This window comes from Elephas maximus, chromosome 1 (assembly GCF_024166365.1).
Source record: "Elephas maximus indicus isolate mEleMax1 chromosome 1, mEleMax1 primary haplotype, whole genome shotgun sequence".
NCBI classification, from domain to species: domain Eukaryota; kingdom Metazoa; phylum Chordata; class Mammalia; order Proboscidea; family Elephantidae; genus Elephas; species Elephas maximus.
Genome location: NC_064819.1, coordinates 208,649,601 through 208,669,165, shown reverse-complemented (window position 1 = coordinate 208,669,165; position 19,565 = coordinate 208,649,601). Strand labels below are relative to the sequence as shown.

At 39.8% G+C, this 19,565-nt stretch overlaps 1 protein-coding gene across 9 annotated transcripts in view; it reads right to left on the bottom strand.

Moving 5' to 3' along the window:
* The window catches only part of ECT2L (epithelial cell transforming 2 like), a 79,173-nt gene that overhangs the window by 31,842 nt on the left and 27,766 nt on the right, over positions 1-19,565 (bottom strand). For 8 of the 9 annotated variants that reach the window (XM_049902164.1, XM_049902194.1, XM_049902183.1 and 5 more), the window contains 5 exons: positions 13,735-13,897; positions 12,082-12,334; positions 11,112-11,280; positions 3,887-4,025; positions 1,953-2,121 (listed from right to left, as the gene is read on the bottom strand). In XM_049902164.1, the coding sequence (XP_049758121.1) occupies positions 1,953-2,121; positions 3,887-4,025; positions 11,112-11,280; positions 12,082-12,334; positions 13,735-13,897 (893 nt within the window). The remainder of the gene's footprint in view (positions 1-1,952; positions 2,122-3,886; positions 4,026-11,111; positions 11,281-12,081; positions 12,335-13,734; positions 13,898-19,565) is intronic. The other variant, XM_049902246.1, reaches the window with a different exon arrangement.

Sequence of the window (19,565 nt, the reverse complement as noted above, 5' to 3'; positions counted from 1 at the left end):
AAACACACAGACCAGGAAAGTGGCGGGGGGGGGGGGGTGGGGGGGAGGGCTCGGAAGAGAACAATTACCAAAGTTTAAACACATTAAAGAAAACCTGGATTTGGAGACATCTACAAAGTCCACAATCACAACATTTATTATTCAGAAATGTGAATGAAAGCAATGGTTTAGATATAATGTAGAAGAGATTTTATACCACTCGTAATAAATGTAGGACAAAATATTTTCACTAGTTTCTTTGTTAGTCAGCTGTAAATTCAGCAAGATTAAAGAGCTGGCATGCAATAATAACACCCAGTTTGACTTTTATAAACGGGTTGGGTTGTCCATCCTTCGGTTAACAATGTGCAGAGGTGTGAGTCTCACTGCAGGTTTAGGGTGGATCCTCAGTCAGGTCCTGGGGTTCTGCAACCAAGTTCCACAGTAGAAATGTTTCCCCACACTGTCAATCAAAAAATAAGTAGTTCGGGCATAGTAAGACTCCCAGCGATAGTAAACATCACTGAAATTTCTTCCCTCTCACTTCTTGGGAATTCTGTGTGATGGCTCAGCTAAGCACCATGTGTCTGCACCCATAGCTAAAGGAGTCCTGGAGACTGCATTCTTAGGCCACAGCAATGAAATGAAAACAAAGGCTGGTACAAGAATCCTGACATTTCCCTCCTTCCCATTCAGAGGTCTCCGTACGTAATGAAAGGACTACTTTGAGTTGCATGGGAAAAGATTTCATTTTCGTTGTTGTTTTTAAGGCAAAGGTTTCTAGAAAAACACCACAATTATATAGAAGGAAAATAATTTTCTGAGGTATTGCATTGTTACTATTGCTTTTGAAAAACAACAACAAGAAGAGGCCAAAGTGTGAAAATCTTCCCATCAGGAGAACAAAAAGGCTGAAATCAGAAGCCTCTGAGAGGCTCTTCAACTAGATACGAGGTGAACCTACTACCACGGTATAAATATGCAGTTGGTATCACTCCGCCATTTAGAGAAGAGTTAAATAAACGAACAAAAAACCCAAACCCATTGCCAGAGCCCATTCTAACTCATAACAAGCCCATGTGTGTTACAGAGCAGAACTGCTCCAGAGGGTTTTCTTGCCTATAATCTTTACAGAAGCAGATCGTCAGGCCTTTCTTTTGTTGTGTCGCTGGGTGGGTTTGACCTGCCAACCTTTAGGTTAGTAGTCCAGTGCAAACCATCTGCACCACTCAGAGAGGAGTTACCATGTAATTAATTAGACATTTAAATCCCAAACAATATATATCTGTGCTTTACCTTTTGGGGATATACATAAAATTGAACATGGAATACAACTTGCTATAGGCACAAGGTAAACTAAACAAGGAAAGCCAATTGTAAAGTAAAACTAAACCAAAAGCAGTTTTTCTTAATCATGAAACTGTTCCAAGGATGCTAAGTTCCAGCCAAAGAGACAACAAATTGGCAGATGACTCAGGGACTCACTCTGCCATTTTGTGAGTTCCTTGCAAGCTTGATCAACGATAATCTTATTCCCAATCTTCCCTCATCCCACAAGGATAGAAGATTTTGTGTTAATAAAATCAACAGCCATTCTATTTTAGGTATAACCAAGGAAGAACACAAGTTATATTACGAGGAAGGATACAAAGTAAAGGTTAATTCTAGACATTCATCACCTTTAAAAAAAAAAAAATGGAGATCTTGAGAGAATGCCCCATAACAAGTTAATGATGTCAGCCAAGCCTTTTCTTTGTGATATAAGCCTTAGTGCGAGTATCGCATACAACATCAGCGCACACCAATATACAGACCTTGGTGTTTGCAGCTGTTGAAATTGCTTCCCTTTCTTCATAAAGCCAACATCAACACTCCTTAGCAAATGGGAACTTAACTCTGAAGGTCATGGCTGTGGACAAGGACTACGTAAGTGCAAAGTTGCTTGATTATTGTTTACCAATCCCCAGTGCTACCTTGCAGTAAGTTGATTTCTCTGCTATCTCCATCACTAAATATTCCCATGCTCCGTGCCTTCCGCCCATCCAGAGCTTTTTCTATGAGAGAAAGCAGGCCCTCCAACGTTATGCCACAGTGTTCATAGACCACGGAAATGACATCCACCTTAACGCTGTCCACAACCATCTAGAAAATGAAACCAAACTTGTAGGAACCAAAGTCCACCGTTTTAGCATATTTATTAATGAAAGAAATAGATATATAATAGGCTGTGATTTTTAAAGAATGCATTGCTATTTTCAAAAATTATGGAAGGAGGATAATAAGCTTCCTCCTTTGTTGGCTTGTTTTTAAATTCTTTCATTTTTTTCTAATTACAAAAGGAGAAAAGCAAAAACAGTTATTAGCTCCATCACTCAAAGATAAATAATATTTCCACTCTAGGTTATTTTCTCCCAGTCTTTTTTTCTTTGCATGCACGCATGCAGAAAGACACATAGGCATATAAAAATAATAAAATTGAGATCATTCAATTTTGCAATGGGCTTCCTAAGTAGATTTTAAAGTTCTCCTTTTTTGAATTGTGGGTTTTTGAATTATCCAATATTGATCGATAAATGTTTCCCGTTTAAATAAATATTAACACTACTGTTGTTTGAATCAAAAAACCAAATAAACTTTCATTGTGGCAAAGTTAATTCACAGCAACAGACAGGCTGGAAAGTCATTGAAGTTGCTGATTTCTTTCAAGTTCTTACATCACTTTCTGGAGGTCAGACTTTAACTGCATGGAAAATTACTACATGCGTGGTATTGCCCTACTTTTACCTACACTCCCATCACTTTCATAATCAAATAAGTAATTATGACACAGCCTTCTTATATAAGGAGGATTTATTGAATGTCAGTTCGTTCAACCATTCTCTGGCACCAATTATCCTCTGTGCCCAGCATGATGCATTTTTACACATTAGGGGTCCTATCTGTGGCCCACTTGGAGATCAAAGCTCTGATCTTGCTTTCATGTGAACCCGCTGAGCTAGCTGGCTGTAACTGATCAGAGTCAATTCCTAAGTGCCCAAAAGGAGAAATGATTTAATCTCTTAAGAGCAATCATTTTGTTAGAAATTGGAATTATATTTGAAAATTTTCTAAGTAGCCCAATGAATATAGAATGTTTTATATATATATATATAAATATATAAAATGTTGGGTTTCAGTACAGCTATGTGTACATATATATACACATGTACTCAATCATATATAAAAATACATATTTCCTATGTCTTCTTTTTCTTTCCTTTATTTTTCTTATTATTCATAGTGAAATTATATACAATTTCATTATAGAAAAAACATATTTTAATTTAATGGCACCTTTTTTTTCATTATATAGATCACAAAATAACATTTCTGACTTTTTTTTCTTTCCAGAGATTTTGGTTACATAATATTAAATTATTTGGGGTTCTTACAAATGATTCTTAATCATCTTATTCTTTTTGGACTGTTGTTGCTGTTGGATGCCATCAAGTCAATTCCGACTCATAGCAACTCCATGTGACAGAGTGGCTGTAACCTTTACGGAAGCAGACTGCCAGGTCTTTCTCCACAGAACCGCTGCAGGGGGGGTTGAACTACCAACCATTCTGTTAGCACCATCAGGGTTCCTTCTTTTTGAATTAAGAACATCAAATTCAATTCAATAAGAATTTATTGAACACCTATTAAATGCAAGGCAGTTTTGGTCTTTAATTCTTTTGTATAATAATTTTGATTTATGGCTACCTTTTGGCTTCCAATTTTTTAAATTGATTTGGGTATATACATTCTACTTTTCCTTGAGGTGATGAATCATATTTATATACATGGAGGCTAACAGATTGTCACACACCCGTTAGACTAGATGAAGAACACTGACTCAGAAAAGCACTGGCCTTGTGCTTTGTACCTCATAAGCAGGAATCCGAGATGAAATTAATATGCAGTGTAGCTGGAAAGCATTTGAAGAGCAGTCATAATTTTTAAAAACTCCACGCCAATTTTTCTTTGATAATGAAGGGTAGGAATGGCTTCCAGAAACATTGCTTCTATTGGGGAGAAAGGAGAACAAAAAAGTTTTCATTTTCTCCTAATTTTGAATTCAGTACTAAAATATTCTCTGGCAATCAGTTATACTGTACATGTTCTCAGTGCCTCAGTCTCCCAGCACAGCAGCAAATGGTGGTCCTGGGCAGGGCGGAGCCATCCCGCCCTCTTAGCCTCACCTCTTCTGTATAAACCCATTGCTGTCCAGTCAATTTCAACTCATGGCGACCCTATAGGACACAGTAGAACTGCCCCATAGGGTTCTTTCTCTGTATGGGAGATGCTAAAAAGATACCTTGGAAGTTCCTTAGCTTGGGGGGGAGGTATTTAAAATGTATGTAGTGACACACTTAGGGGTTCAAAAATGACATTTAAAAAAGACCATTCAATGAGGAAAAAGAGCCTCTTCAATAAATGGTGCTGGGAAAATTGGATTTCCACATGTAGGAAAACAAAACAGGATCCATACCTCACACCATACACAAAAACAAATTCATAATGGATTAAGGACCTAAATGTGCAAACTAAAACCATAAAATTCTTAGAAGAAAATGCAAGGGCAATGCTGTCAGGCCTAGCTTTTAACAGTGGATTATCTAATAACAAAGTACAACTATCAAAAGACAAATATATGGGAGCTCATAAAAATTAAAAACTTACTTTCATCAAAAGACTTTACAAAAAAAAGTGAAAAGACAAGCTACCAAATGGGAGACTATCTTCCAAAACCATATATCCAATAAAAGTCTGATAACCAAAATACATAAAACTTTGACAACTTAATAATAAAAAGGCAAATAACCCAATCATAAAATGGACAAAAGAATAGGCATTCGAGTGACCACCAAACACATGAAAAGGTACTCAATATCATTAGCCATCAGAGAGGTGCAAATCAAAACTGTGATGAGATATCATTTCACTCCCTGGTGGTGCAGTGGTTAAGCATTCAACTTCTAACCAAAAGGTTGGCAGTTCAAATTCATCAATCACTCCTTGGAAACCCTACAGGGCAGTTCTACTCTGTCCTATAGGGTCACTGAGGGTTGGAGTCAACTTGATGGCAATGGGTTTTAGGATGACTAAGATTAAAACAACAACAAAAAAAAAAAAACAGAAAACAAATTTGGTAAGAATGTGGGGAAATTGGAACCCTTATCCATTGCTGGTGGGGATGTAAAATGGTACAGCCACTGTGGAAAACAGTGTGGCAGTTCCTCAAAAAACTAAAACTAGAACTACCATATGACCCGGCAATTGTACTCCTAGGTGGAATTGACTTGAAAGGAGAGACTCCAGCCATGACTTGTACACCGGTGTTCATTGCAGCAATAGCCAAAAGGTGGAAACAACCTAAATGCCCATCAACAGATGAATGGATAAACAAAATGTGCTATATACATACAATGGAATAATACTCAGCCAGTAGGAAAAATGAAGTCTTGATACATGCTACAATATGGATGAGATTGAAGACATCATACTGAGTGAAATAAGTCAATCACAAAAGGAGAGATATTTTTTCACCTCACTTATATAAAAAGACAAGAACATGCAAATGTATAGAGACCAAAGTTATTAGTGGTTACCAGGGGCAGGAGGGAAGGAAAAAGGGGAGTTAGCAGTGATGACAAAATTGTATTGATTAAGGATAGAATTAAACGGCTGACTATTGTACTTGGCTGCCAATAAGATGTACACCTGTAAAAAGTTGAACTGGTAAAAACTGTGTGATATATTTGCAACAATAACCAAAAAAAGAGTAGCTGCTGAGGCTGCTTATATACAACCAAATACCTCATGGAATTTGGTTCCTTGGTTTGGAGATTTAGGGTTATGGCTTTACGGAACATCCCAGTTAATTGACCTAATAATGTGTTTAGCACTTTTGTTCTGTCTCCTAGTTCACTGAATAGTGCCTGGGGTCTCAAAAGCTTGCAAGCAGGCATCTGTGGCACAACAATTGGTATCTATTCACTTGGAGCAACTGAGGAAGAAGGAGAGTCAGGAATAGGAGGAGAAAGTGGAATATGTGTCTACTTGCCTCCATAAACAACTGCCTCCTTTGCCATGAGGCCAGAGAACTGGATGGTGCCTGGCTATTATTACTTAACATTTTGATCAAAGATTCCATTAAAAAATCCTAATCAAAAGTGAGAAAACACAGAACAGAATTTCAAATTCTCATGGACTCCAGACTTCTTGAGCCATGGAAGGTGGATGAACCCCTGAAACTATTGCTCTGAGATAATCTTTAAACTTTATACCAAAAATATCCCCTGAAGTCTTCTTAAAGCCAAACAATAGTTTAGCTTAACAAGTAAAAAGAGTCTGCCTTGACCATTATACTCTTAAGAACTATCTGTATGGATCAAATTGACAACAACTCAAAAGATTAGATAGGAACCTTAGGGGCCAGTGAGTTTATGGTAAATGAAGGAGTACCATGGATTGAATTGTGTCCCCCCAAAATATGTGTCAACTTGGCTAGTCCATGATTCTCAGTATTGTGTGATTGTCCACCATTTTGTCATCTGATGTGATTTTCCGATGCGTTGTAAATTCTACCTCTATGATGTTAATAAGGTAGGATTACAGGCAGTTATGCTAATGAGGCAAGACTCAATCTATAAGACTAGGTTGTGTCTTGAGCCAATCTCTTTTGAGATATAAAAGAGAGAAGCAGTAGAGAGACGTGGGGATCTTATGCTTCCAAGAAAGCAGTGCCGAGACAAGACCACATCCTTTGGATCCAAGGTCCCTATGCTGAGAAGCTCCTAGTCCAGGGGAAAACTGATAAGGACTTTCCTCCAGAGCCCACAAAGACAGAAAGACTTCCCCTGGAGGTGATGCCCCGAATTTGGACTTCTAGCCTACTAGACTGTGAAACAATAAACTTCTGGTTGTTGAAGTCATCCACTTGTGGTATTTCTGTTACAGCAGCACTAGATAACTAGGACAGAATTTGGTACCAGGAGTGGGGTGATCTGACAGACACCTAAAATGTAGAAGGGGTTTTGAAACTGTGAATGGATAGAGGACTCAAAAGGAAATGAGGAGAGCTGTTACACTGTAAACAGCCCAGACAATGAGAAGCAGCAAGAGAGAACTGGCAGTGGCAGAACCTGGAGACCAGCATGAGTGCCTAGCTCCACTGATAAGTGGCTGGAGGCACCCCACTCTGCCAGAAAGCAGGCTCTCAACTCTCTTGCTCCATGGGTCAGCTCCAGTGCTGTCTCATGCTGGTCTCCTGGTTCTGCCATTGCCCAGCACTGATTCCTGGCCTGCCCTGCCAGCTTTAGTATGTGCCACAAACAAACCATCCCAGCCCCTCCCCATCAGCTGGACCTGCCCTGCTGCACCATAGCTGATTGACTGGCCCTGCCCATTGGACAGAAGGTGAAAAGTATCATGACTACAGACAAGTAAACAACAAAGAATGCACAGCCCGCCTGCTCAGACCAAAACCCAAACCAAACCCAGTGCTGTCGAGTTGATTCTGACTCATAGTGACCCTATAGGACAGAGTAGAACTGCCCCCACAGAGTTTCCAAGGAGCACCTGGTGGATTCAAACTGCCGACCCCTGGGTTAGCAGGCGTAGCACTTAACCACCACACCAACAGGGTTTCCCCTGCTCAGACATAACCAAATAAAACAAAAAAGCGAGAAACGAAGAAAATAACTACTGAATGTCTGGAAGACAGCAGACAATATAAAAACATATGTTAAAAAAAAAAAAAGGGGTGGTTCCAGTAGGCGTCCAAAATAAAATACAAGATCAGATGACTTTCCAGTAGAAAAGGCACTAGAACTACCTGATCCCAACAAAACCCACTGTAGGGAATTCAAATCTCTAATATTCAGAGCAATCCAAGAGTTGAACCAAAAAGCAGACAAAAATGAGGAAAAAATAGAAATATTAATGGAAAAGGCAGACAAATTCAGGAAAGTACAGACAAAAAAAAATGGAGCAATTCAGGAAAGTAATACAGGAACAAAATGCCAAAATAAATTCACAACTAGAAGTCATACAAAAACAACAATTAGAAATCCAAAAGATAAACAACAAGATTTCAGAAATGGACAGTGTCATAGAAGGGCTGAGGAGCAGGTTTGAAACAATGGAAGACAGAATCAGCAAAATTGAAGACAAAGTTTTGGGTACAACCCTGTTTGAGGAAAAATAAAAATAAAAAAAAGGAAAAATGAAGAAACCCTGAGAATTATGTCGGATACAATCAAAAGCAAAAATTTGCAAGTGATGGGAGTTCTGGAACAGGGAGAGAAAACAGAAAACACAGAGAGGATCATTGAAGAATTGCTGACAGAAAACTTACCTATTATCATGAATGATGAAAAGGTGACCCTCCAAGAAGCTCAAAGAACCCCATATAGGATAGACCCCAAAAGAAAAACACCAAGCCATTATCATAATCACACTCGCTAAAACCAAAGACAAAGAAAAAATCCTGCAAGCAGCTCAAGAAAAACAAAAAGTCACATACAGAGGAGAAACAATAAGACAAAACTCTGATTATTCAGCAGAAACTATGCAGGCAAGAAGGCAATGGGATGACATATATAAAACCTTGAAAGAAAAAAATTGCCAACCAAGAATAATATATCCTACAAAACTTTCTTTCAAATATGATGGTGAAATTAGGACGTTTCCAGATAAACAGAAATTAAAGGAATATGTAAAAACCAAACCAAACTTACAAGAATTATTAAAGGGAGTCCTTCGGTCTGAGAACAAACAACATCAGACCACAGACTGAACCTAGAATGCAAGATTGTACCAGCCAGATACCAACGTAGGAAATGAACTCTCAAGGACTATCCAAAACCAAAGCGATAGCAACAGGGAACCAGAGAGGTTCATCTGTAAATAACAACAACATCAGAACAAAAAAAAAAGAGGGAATAAACTTTGTAGGTATAGAACTTTCTAATGGAGAGGAAGGCAAGGCAATACCAAGTAATAATAGACTGATTCAAATCTAGGAAGATAAGGGTAAATTTCAAGGTAACCACAAAGAAAGTTAACAAACCTACTCATCAAAATAAAGGAAAAAAACACAGACTCAATAAAAACAAAATCTACAAAAACAAGAAATCCACAAATGAAAGGAACTCAGCACAGTATTATGTAACGCTAAAGAACAACGGTGGAATCTGTGAAGCACCTCATAACATGGATGCATGTGGAGGACATTATGCTGAGTGAAATTAGTCAATTACAAAACGACAAGTACTCTATGAGACCACTACTATAAAAACCCATGAAAAGGTTTACATACAAAAAGAAACAATCTGTTGGGTATGAGGGAGGGGAGGGGTGGGGATGGAAAAACACTAAATAGACAATAGATAAGCAGTGACTTTAGTGAAGGGTAAGACAGTGCACAATACTGGGGAAGCTAACACAGCCTGTACAAGGCAGGGCCATGGGAACTCCATAGGCACCTCCAAACTCCCTAAGAGACCGAATTGCTGGACTGAGTGCTGTGGGGACCATCTTCTCAGGGAACATCTAGCTCAATAGGCATAACAGAGTTCATGAAGGAAATGGTCTACATTCTACTTTGGTGAGTAGCATTTGGGGTCTTAAAAGCCTGTGAGTGACCATCTAGGATACTTCACTGGTCTCACCCCTTTGGGAGCAAGGAAGAATGACAAAAATTAAAGATACAAGGGAAAGATTAGGCCAAAGGACTAATGAAACACACCTCCCATGGCCTCCACCAGACTGAATCCAGTATAACTAGATGGTGCCTGGCTACCACCACTGACTGCTCTGACAGGTATCACAATAGAGGGTCCCAGACAGAGCTGGAGAAAAAAGTAGAACAAAATTCTAACTCAAAAAGAAAGACCAGACTTGTTGGCCTAACAGAGATTGAAGAAACCCTGGGAGTATGGCCCCTGGACACTCTTTCAGCTCAGGAATGAGGCCAATGTTGAGGTTCACCCTTCAGCCAAAGATTGAACAGGCCCATGGAACAAAACAAGACTAAAGGGGCGCACTAGCCCTGGGGCGGGGACTGGAAGGCAGGAGGGAACAGGAAAGCTGGTAATAGGGAACCCAGGGTTGAGAAGGGAGAGTGTTGACATGTCGTGGGGTTGCTAACAAATGTCACACAACAATGTGTGTAATAACTTTGATGAGAAACTAGTTTGTTCTGTAAACCTTCATCTAAAGTTCAATTAAAAAAAAAAAGTACAATAAAACAAAATTATATATTTAAAAAAAAGAAAGCACCAGGACAAGAGCACATCTTTTGAACCTGGGGTCCTTGCCCTGAGAAGCTCCTAGTCCAGGGGAAGATTGATGACAAGGACCTTCCCCCAGAGCCAACAGAGACAGCCTTCCTCTGGAGCTGGCACCCTGAATTTGGGCTTCTAGCCTCTTAAAATGTAAAAGAATAAATTTCTCTGTGTTAAAGCCATCCACTTGTGGTATTTCTGTTATAGCAGTACTATATAAATAAAACAGGGAGGAACAACTTAAAAAAGGAGGGTAAGAATGGTTGTACAACTTGAAGAATGTAATCAATGACACTAAACTGTACATGTAGAAATTGTTGAATTGGTGTATTTTTTCTGTATATATTCTCAACAACAACAATAAATTGAATAGTTTAGAAAAAAAAGAAGCAGCTGAAAGAGTTTAAATTCCCTAAATCAGCTGGGCCTCAGGGCATTCTGTGTAATGTCTCTATTCTCTCTACAGCCACCCTGCCTCCTCATCACCATCTGGATACTCTTATTCTGTAAAAAAATATTTGTGGAAAAATATTATTTTTCTCAATAACTTTATAGAGAAAATGTGCTAAATCCACAAGGCAGCCTCTCTGCAGGATTAAGAATATTTGAAATATAAGTTTTGAATGTTATCTATTTCCCTCTTGAGAAAGCATGATAAAGACCACTGTTTATGAAGATTAAAGAATCATTCCTATTGGTATTTCATAGGATATGAGTCATAATTCTACAAGATCCCTGCATGTTAGCTGAATTATTGAAGAATGAATTCTTGGTATCGTGGGGTGGTTTTGAGCCTTCAGCAGCTGGAGGTTTGCTTACCGCTTGGGCAAAGCTTCCAAGGATGCCAAAACAAGCTGTTTCTCCAAAGCTTCGTGTAATCCCACTCGATCTCTCACAGTCCGGGAGAGACGTGGTTGGCATTTGGATTTTAACAATCTAGAGCAGCATGTTCCACTCACCCAAGGGGGTCGAGCTTTGAATAACTCCTCTGAAAAACAAACAGCAGTAGGCTCAGTTGTTTACTTCATGCGTCTCCCAGCCAAGTCTACATAGACAAAGGCATCAAAAATAAAGCTGTACCAGGAAAGTACTCCAAATGACAATAATTCTAGCCATTTTCAGTGTCTGTTTAGATTTCTTATCCTCTCAGCACTGTGGATGAAAGCTACCAGTCATTTCAGGTCAAGAAACAAAGCTCAAAGAACAAGCAACTCTTTTCTTGCAGAGACCAATTAATCAATTTAAAGGCTTCACATCCATTTCTATCCTTTTCTTGGCCGTAAGTAATTTCCTATTTGTTCCAAACTCACGAGAGGGTGAGTCAGTGAAAAAAAGGATGGGAGAACTCCAATTGGCTTTGATGCTTACCAGAAAGTTTAGCTGAGTGTGTCTTGCCCCCACTCCCTTTCTACTTCCATTTTGATTTTCATTTCTTCTCCTTTTTTACCAATCCCACTTCTTCTGTGCTGAATCTATTAATTTGCCTTTGCCTATATTCTTACTTTTCTCTCCTCCTTGGTTTTGGTCTTATGAACTTGAGAGGAAACTGGGACAATGGCAGCTCTGATATTCAGACTTACATATTTCCTCTGAAATCTTTTTGGTTTCACTCTCAACATGACATGTACAGTGAAGGAAAAACAGAGCTTGTCCTGAACATACTTTAAACAGTGCCACCCACATGGTATTCCAGAAAGACAGCACTGTCCTCCTCTGCGGGAGTTTGTGTGTAAATCCATTTGTTTCTACAGTACTTGGATAAGACACAAAGTTTTTAAACACGACTCACTTTTGCGTAGTCCAATTTTCTCCCAAATTAGTTTTCTTAGACACTTTTCTCTTTGTCTCTCCTGTAGCTCCTCATCTCCTACTTTGGGTTCATTCAGGGTTCCATAGACAGCAGTGGATTCCCTAGGCGTTAGCCAGTCTAAGTTGGACACACAAGCAATGTAATGGTGCTTCCAAGCACCATACTCATTATCTGTTGGAGTATAGGGTAGAAACCACCCAAACTTAATGCATTTGGGCCTCCATAAGCAATCCTTCAGAAAAAGAACCAAGAGAAAAATGAGTTGTAGAATTTTTTTTAAGACAGTTTTCTAGTAATAACGTTTTCAGGTACAGGGACAATTTTTTTTATTATATTGATATATCTGTTGCATGTGACTTGTCATCTAAAATTGACCCTGTGAAATAAGAAGTACACAGCTCTACAGGAAAAATATCCTTGAGGAATGTATATATGTGTATGTGTATATACATATAACATAACCCACTGATGTCAAGCCAATTCCAACTCATAGTGACCCTAAAGGACAGAGTAGAACCACCCCACAGGGTTTTCAAGGCTGTAATCTTTACAGAGGAAACCCTGGTGGCGTAGTGGTTAAGTGCCATGGCTGCTAACCAAAGGGTTGGCAGTATGAATCCACCAGGCGCTCCTTGGAAACTCTATGGGACAGTTCTACTCTGTCCTGTAGGGTTGCTATGAGTCAGAATCGACTCGACGATACTGGGTTTGGTTTTTTGGTTTGTTAATCTTTACAGAAGAAAACTGCCACACCTTTCTCCCATGGAGCAGCTGGTGGGTTGGAACTGCAAGCCTTTCAGAGTTTCGGATAGCAGCTGAGCACTTAACCACTGTGCCACCAGGGCTGCATATATATATATAAAATCTTTCTACTTTTTCCATCCACCTTCAACATTTATACAATGCTCTCATAGCATTTGATTATTTTCATTCTAGATTCTGAGAATTCTGCTTCTAGCAATGGTGTAGTAGGTTTTTTTTTCTGGCTGACTCTCCTACTGAGAACAACTTTGCCTGAATGATAAGATATTGCTGATATGCAATCATTTTTGACATATAAAAACAGCAAATTTCATGTTTCAATGTAATCAAATATTTAGCTTTTTGAAGGCATTACAGAGCTACCAAGGCAAAAACGACTTGTGTAACCAATATTCCAGAGAGAAGGGAAAATGGGAGAGGTGAGCCTGATTATTTGGCAGCACTTTTTCCTTCAAGGCATTTCCAGTTCCCAAGTAAAGCTTCTTAGGCTGAGAAGCAGAGCAGAAAGTTGTAGCTGAAAGACTAGTGTATATCTCCTTATTTACAAAGTAAATTACTGTATCTACCATATCGCCATTTTTCTGTTAAGAGTAAGTTAGTTATGGTTTAGGTACCCTCAGTAATCGTCTTCAGGGAAGAGAACCCACTGCCGTCAAGTCCACTCCGGCTCATAGCAACGTTATATAACAGAGTAGAACTGCCCCATAGAGTTTCCAAGGAGCGTCTGGTGGATTCAAACTGCCAACCTTTTGGTGAGCAGCCATAGCACTTAACTACTACGCCACCAGGGAACAGAGCTACCCCAACTGTCTCATTACAGATTACAGCTGTATTTTGTGCTCTACGACTAGGTAATGACAAAGAGGAAACCTGTTCAGTTAAAAACTTCCAGGACCAGCTGACTTGTGCAGCTGCACACAAATCTTTCGGATTCAGAAAGGAAAAAATATAGAGAGAAATGAAGCGCGGTAACACTGTAGAGAAATCCACTTTGGCCACTTGCATCCTTTGTGAAAAACAGTCTTGGACAAACCTAAAAAGAAACAGAAATTTAGTTCAGAACATTAATATCTAAAACTGACTAAAAATCCAATATAAATATTGACCATTGTTCTTTCTCTAATGTTCTACCTGTAAAAAAATAATTAAATCCTACATAAGGCTCTATTTTTTAAATACTGTATCCACTTTCAGTTATCCATTCTAATGAGGAAGATGAACAGCACAAATACCTGACACCAAAATTCACCTATTTGATTAAGTCGTGGCCCTGTTTTTTCTTTCTCTCTTCCTCTCTTTCTCTCCCTCTTTCCTCCTCTCTCTCTTCCTCTCTTTCTCTCTCTCCCTCTCTCTCTTTCTTTTGCCTTACCTCCTAATTCAATAAAACAGCAAATCCTCTCAGCTCAACCTCTAAAATATATCCCCAAATTCAACTACTTCTCTCAGTCTCGTATGCTATTACTCTGGCCCAAGGCACCTACATCTCTCTCCTGCATTATTACAGCAGCTTACTTGGTCTCCCAGCTTCCGTTTTAGTTTTCCTACAGTCCATACCTGGATGGCACAAATGGTTTGCATGCGGCTGTTACCTGAAAGGTAAGCAGTTCAAAGCCACTCAGCAGCACCATGGAAGAAAGGCCTGGTGATCTAGTTCCATAAAGATTACAGCCAAGAAAACCCTATGGAGCAATTCTACTCTGTAACACACGAGGTCACCATGAGTCAGAATCTACCTGACAGCACAAGACAACAACAGCATCTTCCACACCACCCAAAAAAGCAAATGCATTGCCAAGGAGTCGATTTCGATTCATAGTGACTCTTTAGGACAGAGTAGAACTGCCCCATAGGGTTTCCAAGGAGATGCTGGTGGATTCGAACTGCTGACCTTTTGGTTAGCAGCCAATTTCTTAACTACTGTACCACCAGAGCTCCATATCAGATTTTATTGGCACCCCACTTGAGAAGAAACATAATCTGGTTTCATCTAAGAAAATTTGCAAAATTACCTTAAATGAACCTCAAGTACCAGGGGCTGGACTAAAATGAGACAGATCCAGGTGGCCCCCTTATACAGGCTTGGTAGAGAGCTAAGAGCCCTGGTGGTGCAACAGTTAAGCACTCGGCTGCTAAATGAAAAGTGGGCAGTTCGACCCTACCCAGTGGCTCCATAGGAGAAAGACATCCGTCTGCTCACATAAAGACTACAGCCTAGAAAACCCCTTAAGTCAAAATCAACTGGACGGTACCTGCCAACAAAAACAGCAGCAGCAGCTGTCTCGACAGATCTGAGTTGGTTCAAGGGAAGAACCCCTGCAGAATTCTGAGACATCCCTTTCCAATAAGGCAGCTTCCTTTTCTAGAAGCCCTGATGGTTCAGTGGTTAGGGGTTCAGTTGCTAGCCAAAAGGTCAGCAGTTCGAATTCACCAGCCACTCCTTAGAAACTCTATGGGAAGTTCTACTCTGCCCTATAAGGTCATTATGAGTCAGAATCAACTCAATGGCAAGGAGTTTTATTACTCCATAGTCCTATAAATTGAAACATGCATATGACGCAATTGAAAATACCATGGCTTGGGTCAGGAGCATCTTAGTCTTCAAGGTGACATCTTTGCTCTTCAACACTTTAAAGAGATCCTTTGCAGCAGATTTACCCAATGCAATGCGTCTTTTGATTTCTTGACTGCTGCTTCCATGGCTGTTGATTGTGGATCCAAGTAAAATGAAATTCTTAACAACTTCAATCTTTTCTCTGTTTATCATGATGTTGCTCATTGGTCCAGTTGTGAGGATTTTTGTTTTCTTTATGCTGAGGTGCAATCCATACTGAAGGCTGTGGTCTTTGATCTTCATTAGTAAGTGCTTCAAATCCTCTTCATTTCAGCAAGCAAGGTTGTGTCATCTGCATAACGCAGGTTGTTAACGAGTCTTCCTCCAATCCTGATGCCCCGTTCTTCTTCATATAGTCCAGCTTCTTGGATTATTTGCTCAGCATACAGATCGAATAGGTACGGTGAAAGAATACAACCCTGACGCACACCTTTCCTGACTTTAAAACAATCAGTATCCCCTTGATCTGTCCAAAAAACTGCCTCTTGATCTATGTAAAGGCTCCTCATGTGCACAATTAAGTGTTCTGGAATTCCCATTCTTCCCACTGTTATCCATAATTCGTTATGATCTGCACAGTAGAACGCATTTGCATAGTCAATAAAACACAGGTAAACATCTTTCTGGTGCTCTCTGCTTTCAGCCAGGATCCATCTGACACCAGCAATGATATCCCCAGTTTCATGTCCTCTTCTGAAACCGACCTGAATTTCTGGCAGTTCCCTGTCGATACACTGCTGCAGCCGTTTTTGAATGAACTTCAGCAAAATTTTGTTTGCGTGTGATATTAATGATATTGTTCTATAATTTCCACACTCGGTTGCATCATCTTTCTTGGGAATAGGCATAAATATGGCTCTCTTCCAGTTGGTTGGCCAGGAAGCTGTCTTCCATATTTCTTGGCACAGATGAGTGAGCACCTCCAGCACTGCATCTGTTTATTGAAACACCTCATCGCATCATATGCATGTGAAAGCTGGACAGTGAATAAGGAGGACCGAAGAAGAATTGATGCCTTTGAATTGTGGTATTGGCAAAGAATATTGAATATACCATAGATTACCAAAAGAATGAACAAATCTGTCTTGGAAGAAGTACAACCAGAATGCTCCTTAGAGGCAAGGAGGGCGAGACTGCGTCTTACATACTTTGGACATGTTGTCAGGAGGGATCAGTCCCTGGAGAAAGATATCATGCCTGGCAGAGTACAGGGTCGGTGGAAAAGAGGAAGGCCCTCAATGAGGTGGATTGACACAGTGGCTGCAACAATGAGCTCAAGCATAACAATGATTATAAGGATGGCGCAGGGCCGGGCAGTGTTTCGTTCTGTTGTGCATAGGGTCGCTATGAGTTGGAACCGACTCGACGGCACCTACCAACAACAACAGTCCTATAAATGTTCCCTGCCCACCCCTCAACACACAAACATAAATATATCCAGCATTATGAGAGCAGGATTCTTCTCTGTTCACACTTACTCGTTGGCTGGAGTGCACGCAGTCCATCTATGCCTGGCCTAAGCTGGGATGACGACAGCTGAGAGAGCACATGCTCTGCTCCTTCTCTGTTTGGAAGATTTTCCCCCAATAAACCCTATTTTATATCTTAGTTCTGCCACTCCTCTGTCAGTTTGTCATACTGTGGTAGCTTGCATGCTGCTGTGATGCTGGAAGCTATGCCACTGGTATTTCAAACACCAGCAGGGTTACCCATGGAAGACAGGTTTCAGTAGAGTTTCCAGAATAAGACAGGGTAGGAAGAAGGAGCTGGTGATCTACTTCTAAATAAAAATTTGCCAGTGATAACCTTATGAATAGCAACAGGTGGAATACTCAGGAGTCAAATCAGCTATATCTGTGGAAAGACGATGGAGAAATTCAATATCATCAGTCAGAACAGGGCCAGGAGTTGAATCCAGATGGATGCAACGCTGGAAGCACTCACTCATCTATGCCAAGAAATTTGGAAGACAACTACCCGGCCAACCAACTGGAAAAGATCCGTATTTCTTCCCATTCCAAAGAAAGGTGATCCAACAGACTGTCGAAATTATTGAACGATATCATTAATATCACACGCAATTGTACTTTTTCAAAAGCAGATTTGTTTATTCCTCTGGGAGCCCATAGCATATTCAATATTCAACACCATAATTCAAAGGTATCAATTCTTCTTTGGTTTTTCTTATTTATTATTCAGCTTCCACATGCATATGAGGCAACTGAAAATACCATGGTGTCTTAGATATCTAGTGCTGCTGTGACAGAAATACTGTAAGTGGATGGCTTTAACAAACAGAAGTTTATTCTCTCACAGCCTTGGAAGCTAAAAGTCTGAATTCAGGATGCCAGCACTAAGGGAGTCTTTCTCTGTAGGCACTGGGCAAAGGTCCTTGTCATCAATCTTCCCCTGGTCTAGGAAATTCTCAGCACAGGGACCCCAGGACTAAAGGACACACTCCATTCCCAGCACTTCTTTCCTGATGGTATGAGGTTCTCCTCCTCTCTGCTCTCTTCTTTTTTATATCTCAAAAGAGATTGACTCAAGATACAACTTAGGTGTGTAGATTGTGTCTGCCTCATTAACATAACTGCCTCTAATCCTGCCTTATTAACACCATAGAGGTTGGGATTTATAACACATAGGACAATCACATCAGATCACAAAATGCTGGACAACCACACAATAATGGGGATCAAGGCCTAGACGCACATTTTTGGGCAACATAATTCAATCCATAAGACATGACTTGGGTCAGGTGCACCTTAGTCATCAAAGTGACATCTTTCTTAGCTTTTTAATACTTTAAAGAGATCTTTTGCCGCAGATCTGCCCAATGCAATGCATCTTTTGATTTCTTGACTGCTGCTTCCATGGGTGTTGATTATGCATCCAAGAAATGAAATCCCTGACAACCTCAATCTTTTCTCCATTTATCATGATGTTGCTTATTGGTCCAGTTGTGAGGATTTTTGTTTTCTTTATGTTGAAGTGTAATCCATACTGAATGCTGTGTAGTCTTTGATCTTCATTAGTAAGTGCTTCAAGTCCTCTTCACTTTCAGCAAGCAAGTTTGTGCATCTGCATATTGCAGGTTGTTAATATATCTTCCTTCAATCCTGATGCCACATTCTTCATATAGTACAGCTTCTCAGATTATTTGCTGAGTATACAGATTGAATAAGTATGGTGAAAGGTTACAGCCTTTCCGATTTTAAACCATGCAGTATTTCCTTGTTCTGTTTGAACGACTGCCTCTTGGTCAATGCACAGGTTCTTCATGAGCACAATTAAGTGATCTGAAATTCCCATTCTTTGCAATGCTATCCATAATTTGTTATGATCCACACAGTCAAATGCCTTTGCATAGTCAATAAAACACAGGTAAACATCTTTCTGCTAGTGTCTGCTTTCAGCCAAGATCCATATGACATCAGTAATGATATCCCTCATTCCACATCCTCTTCTGAATCTGTCTTGAATTTCTGGTAGTTTCCTGTCGACACACTAATGCAACTGCTTTTGAATGATCTTCAGCAAAATTTTGCTTGAATGTGATATAAATGATATTGCTTGATAATTTCCACATCCTTTTGGATCATCTTTCTTTGGAACAGGCACAGTACTGATCTCCTCCAATTCGTTGACCACGTAGCTGTCTTTCAAATTTCTTACCATAGACAAGTGAGCACTTCCAGCATTGCATTCCTTTGTTGAAACACCTCAACTGGAGCCTTGTTTTTGTTGATGTCTTCAATGCAGCTTGGACTTCTTCCTTCAATACCATCAGTTCTTGAGAATATGTTAACTTCTGAAATGGTTGAATGTCAACCATTTCTTTTTGGTACACTGACTCTGTATATTCCTTCCATCTTCTTTTGTGCTTCCTGCATCATTCAATATTTTGCCCACAGGATTCTACAACATTGAAACTCAAGGCTTGAATTTCTTCTGCAGTTCTTTCAGCTTGAGAAATGTTGGGCATGTTTTTCCCTTTTGGTTTTCTAACTTCAGGTCTTTGCACATTTTATTAAAAATACTTTGTCTTCTCCAGCCACCCTTTGAAACCTTCTGTTCAGCTCTTTTACTT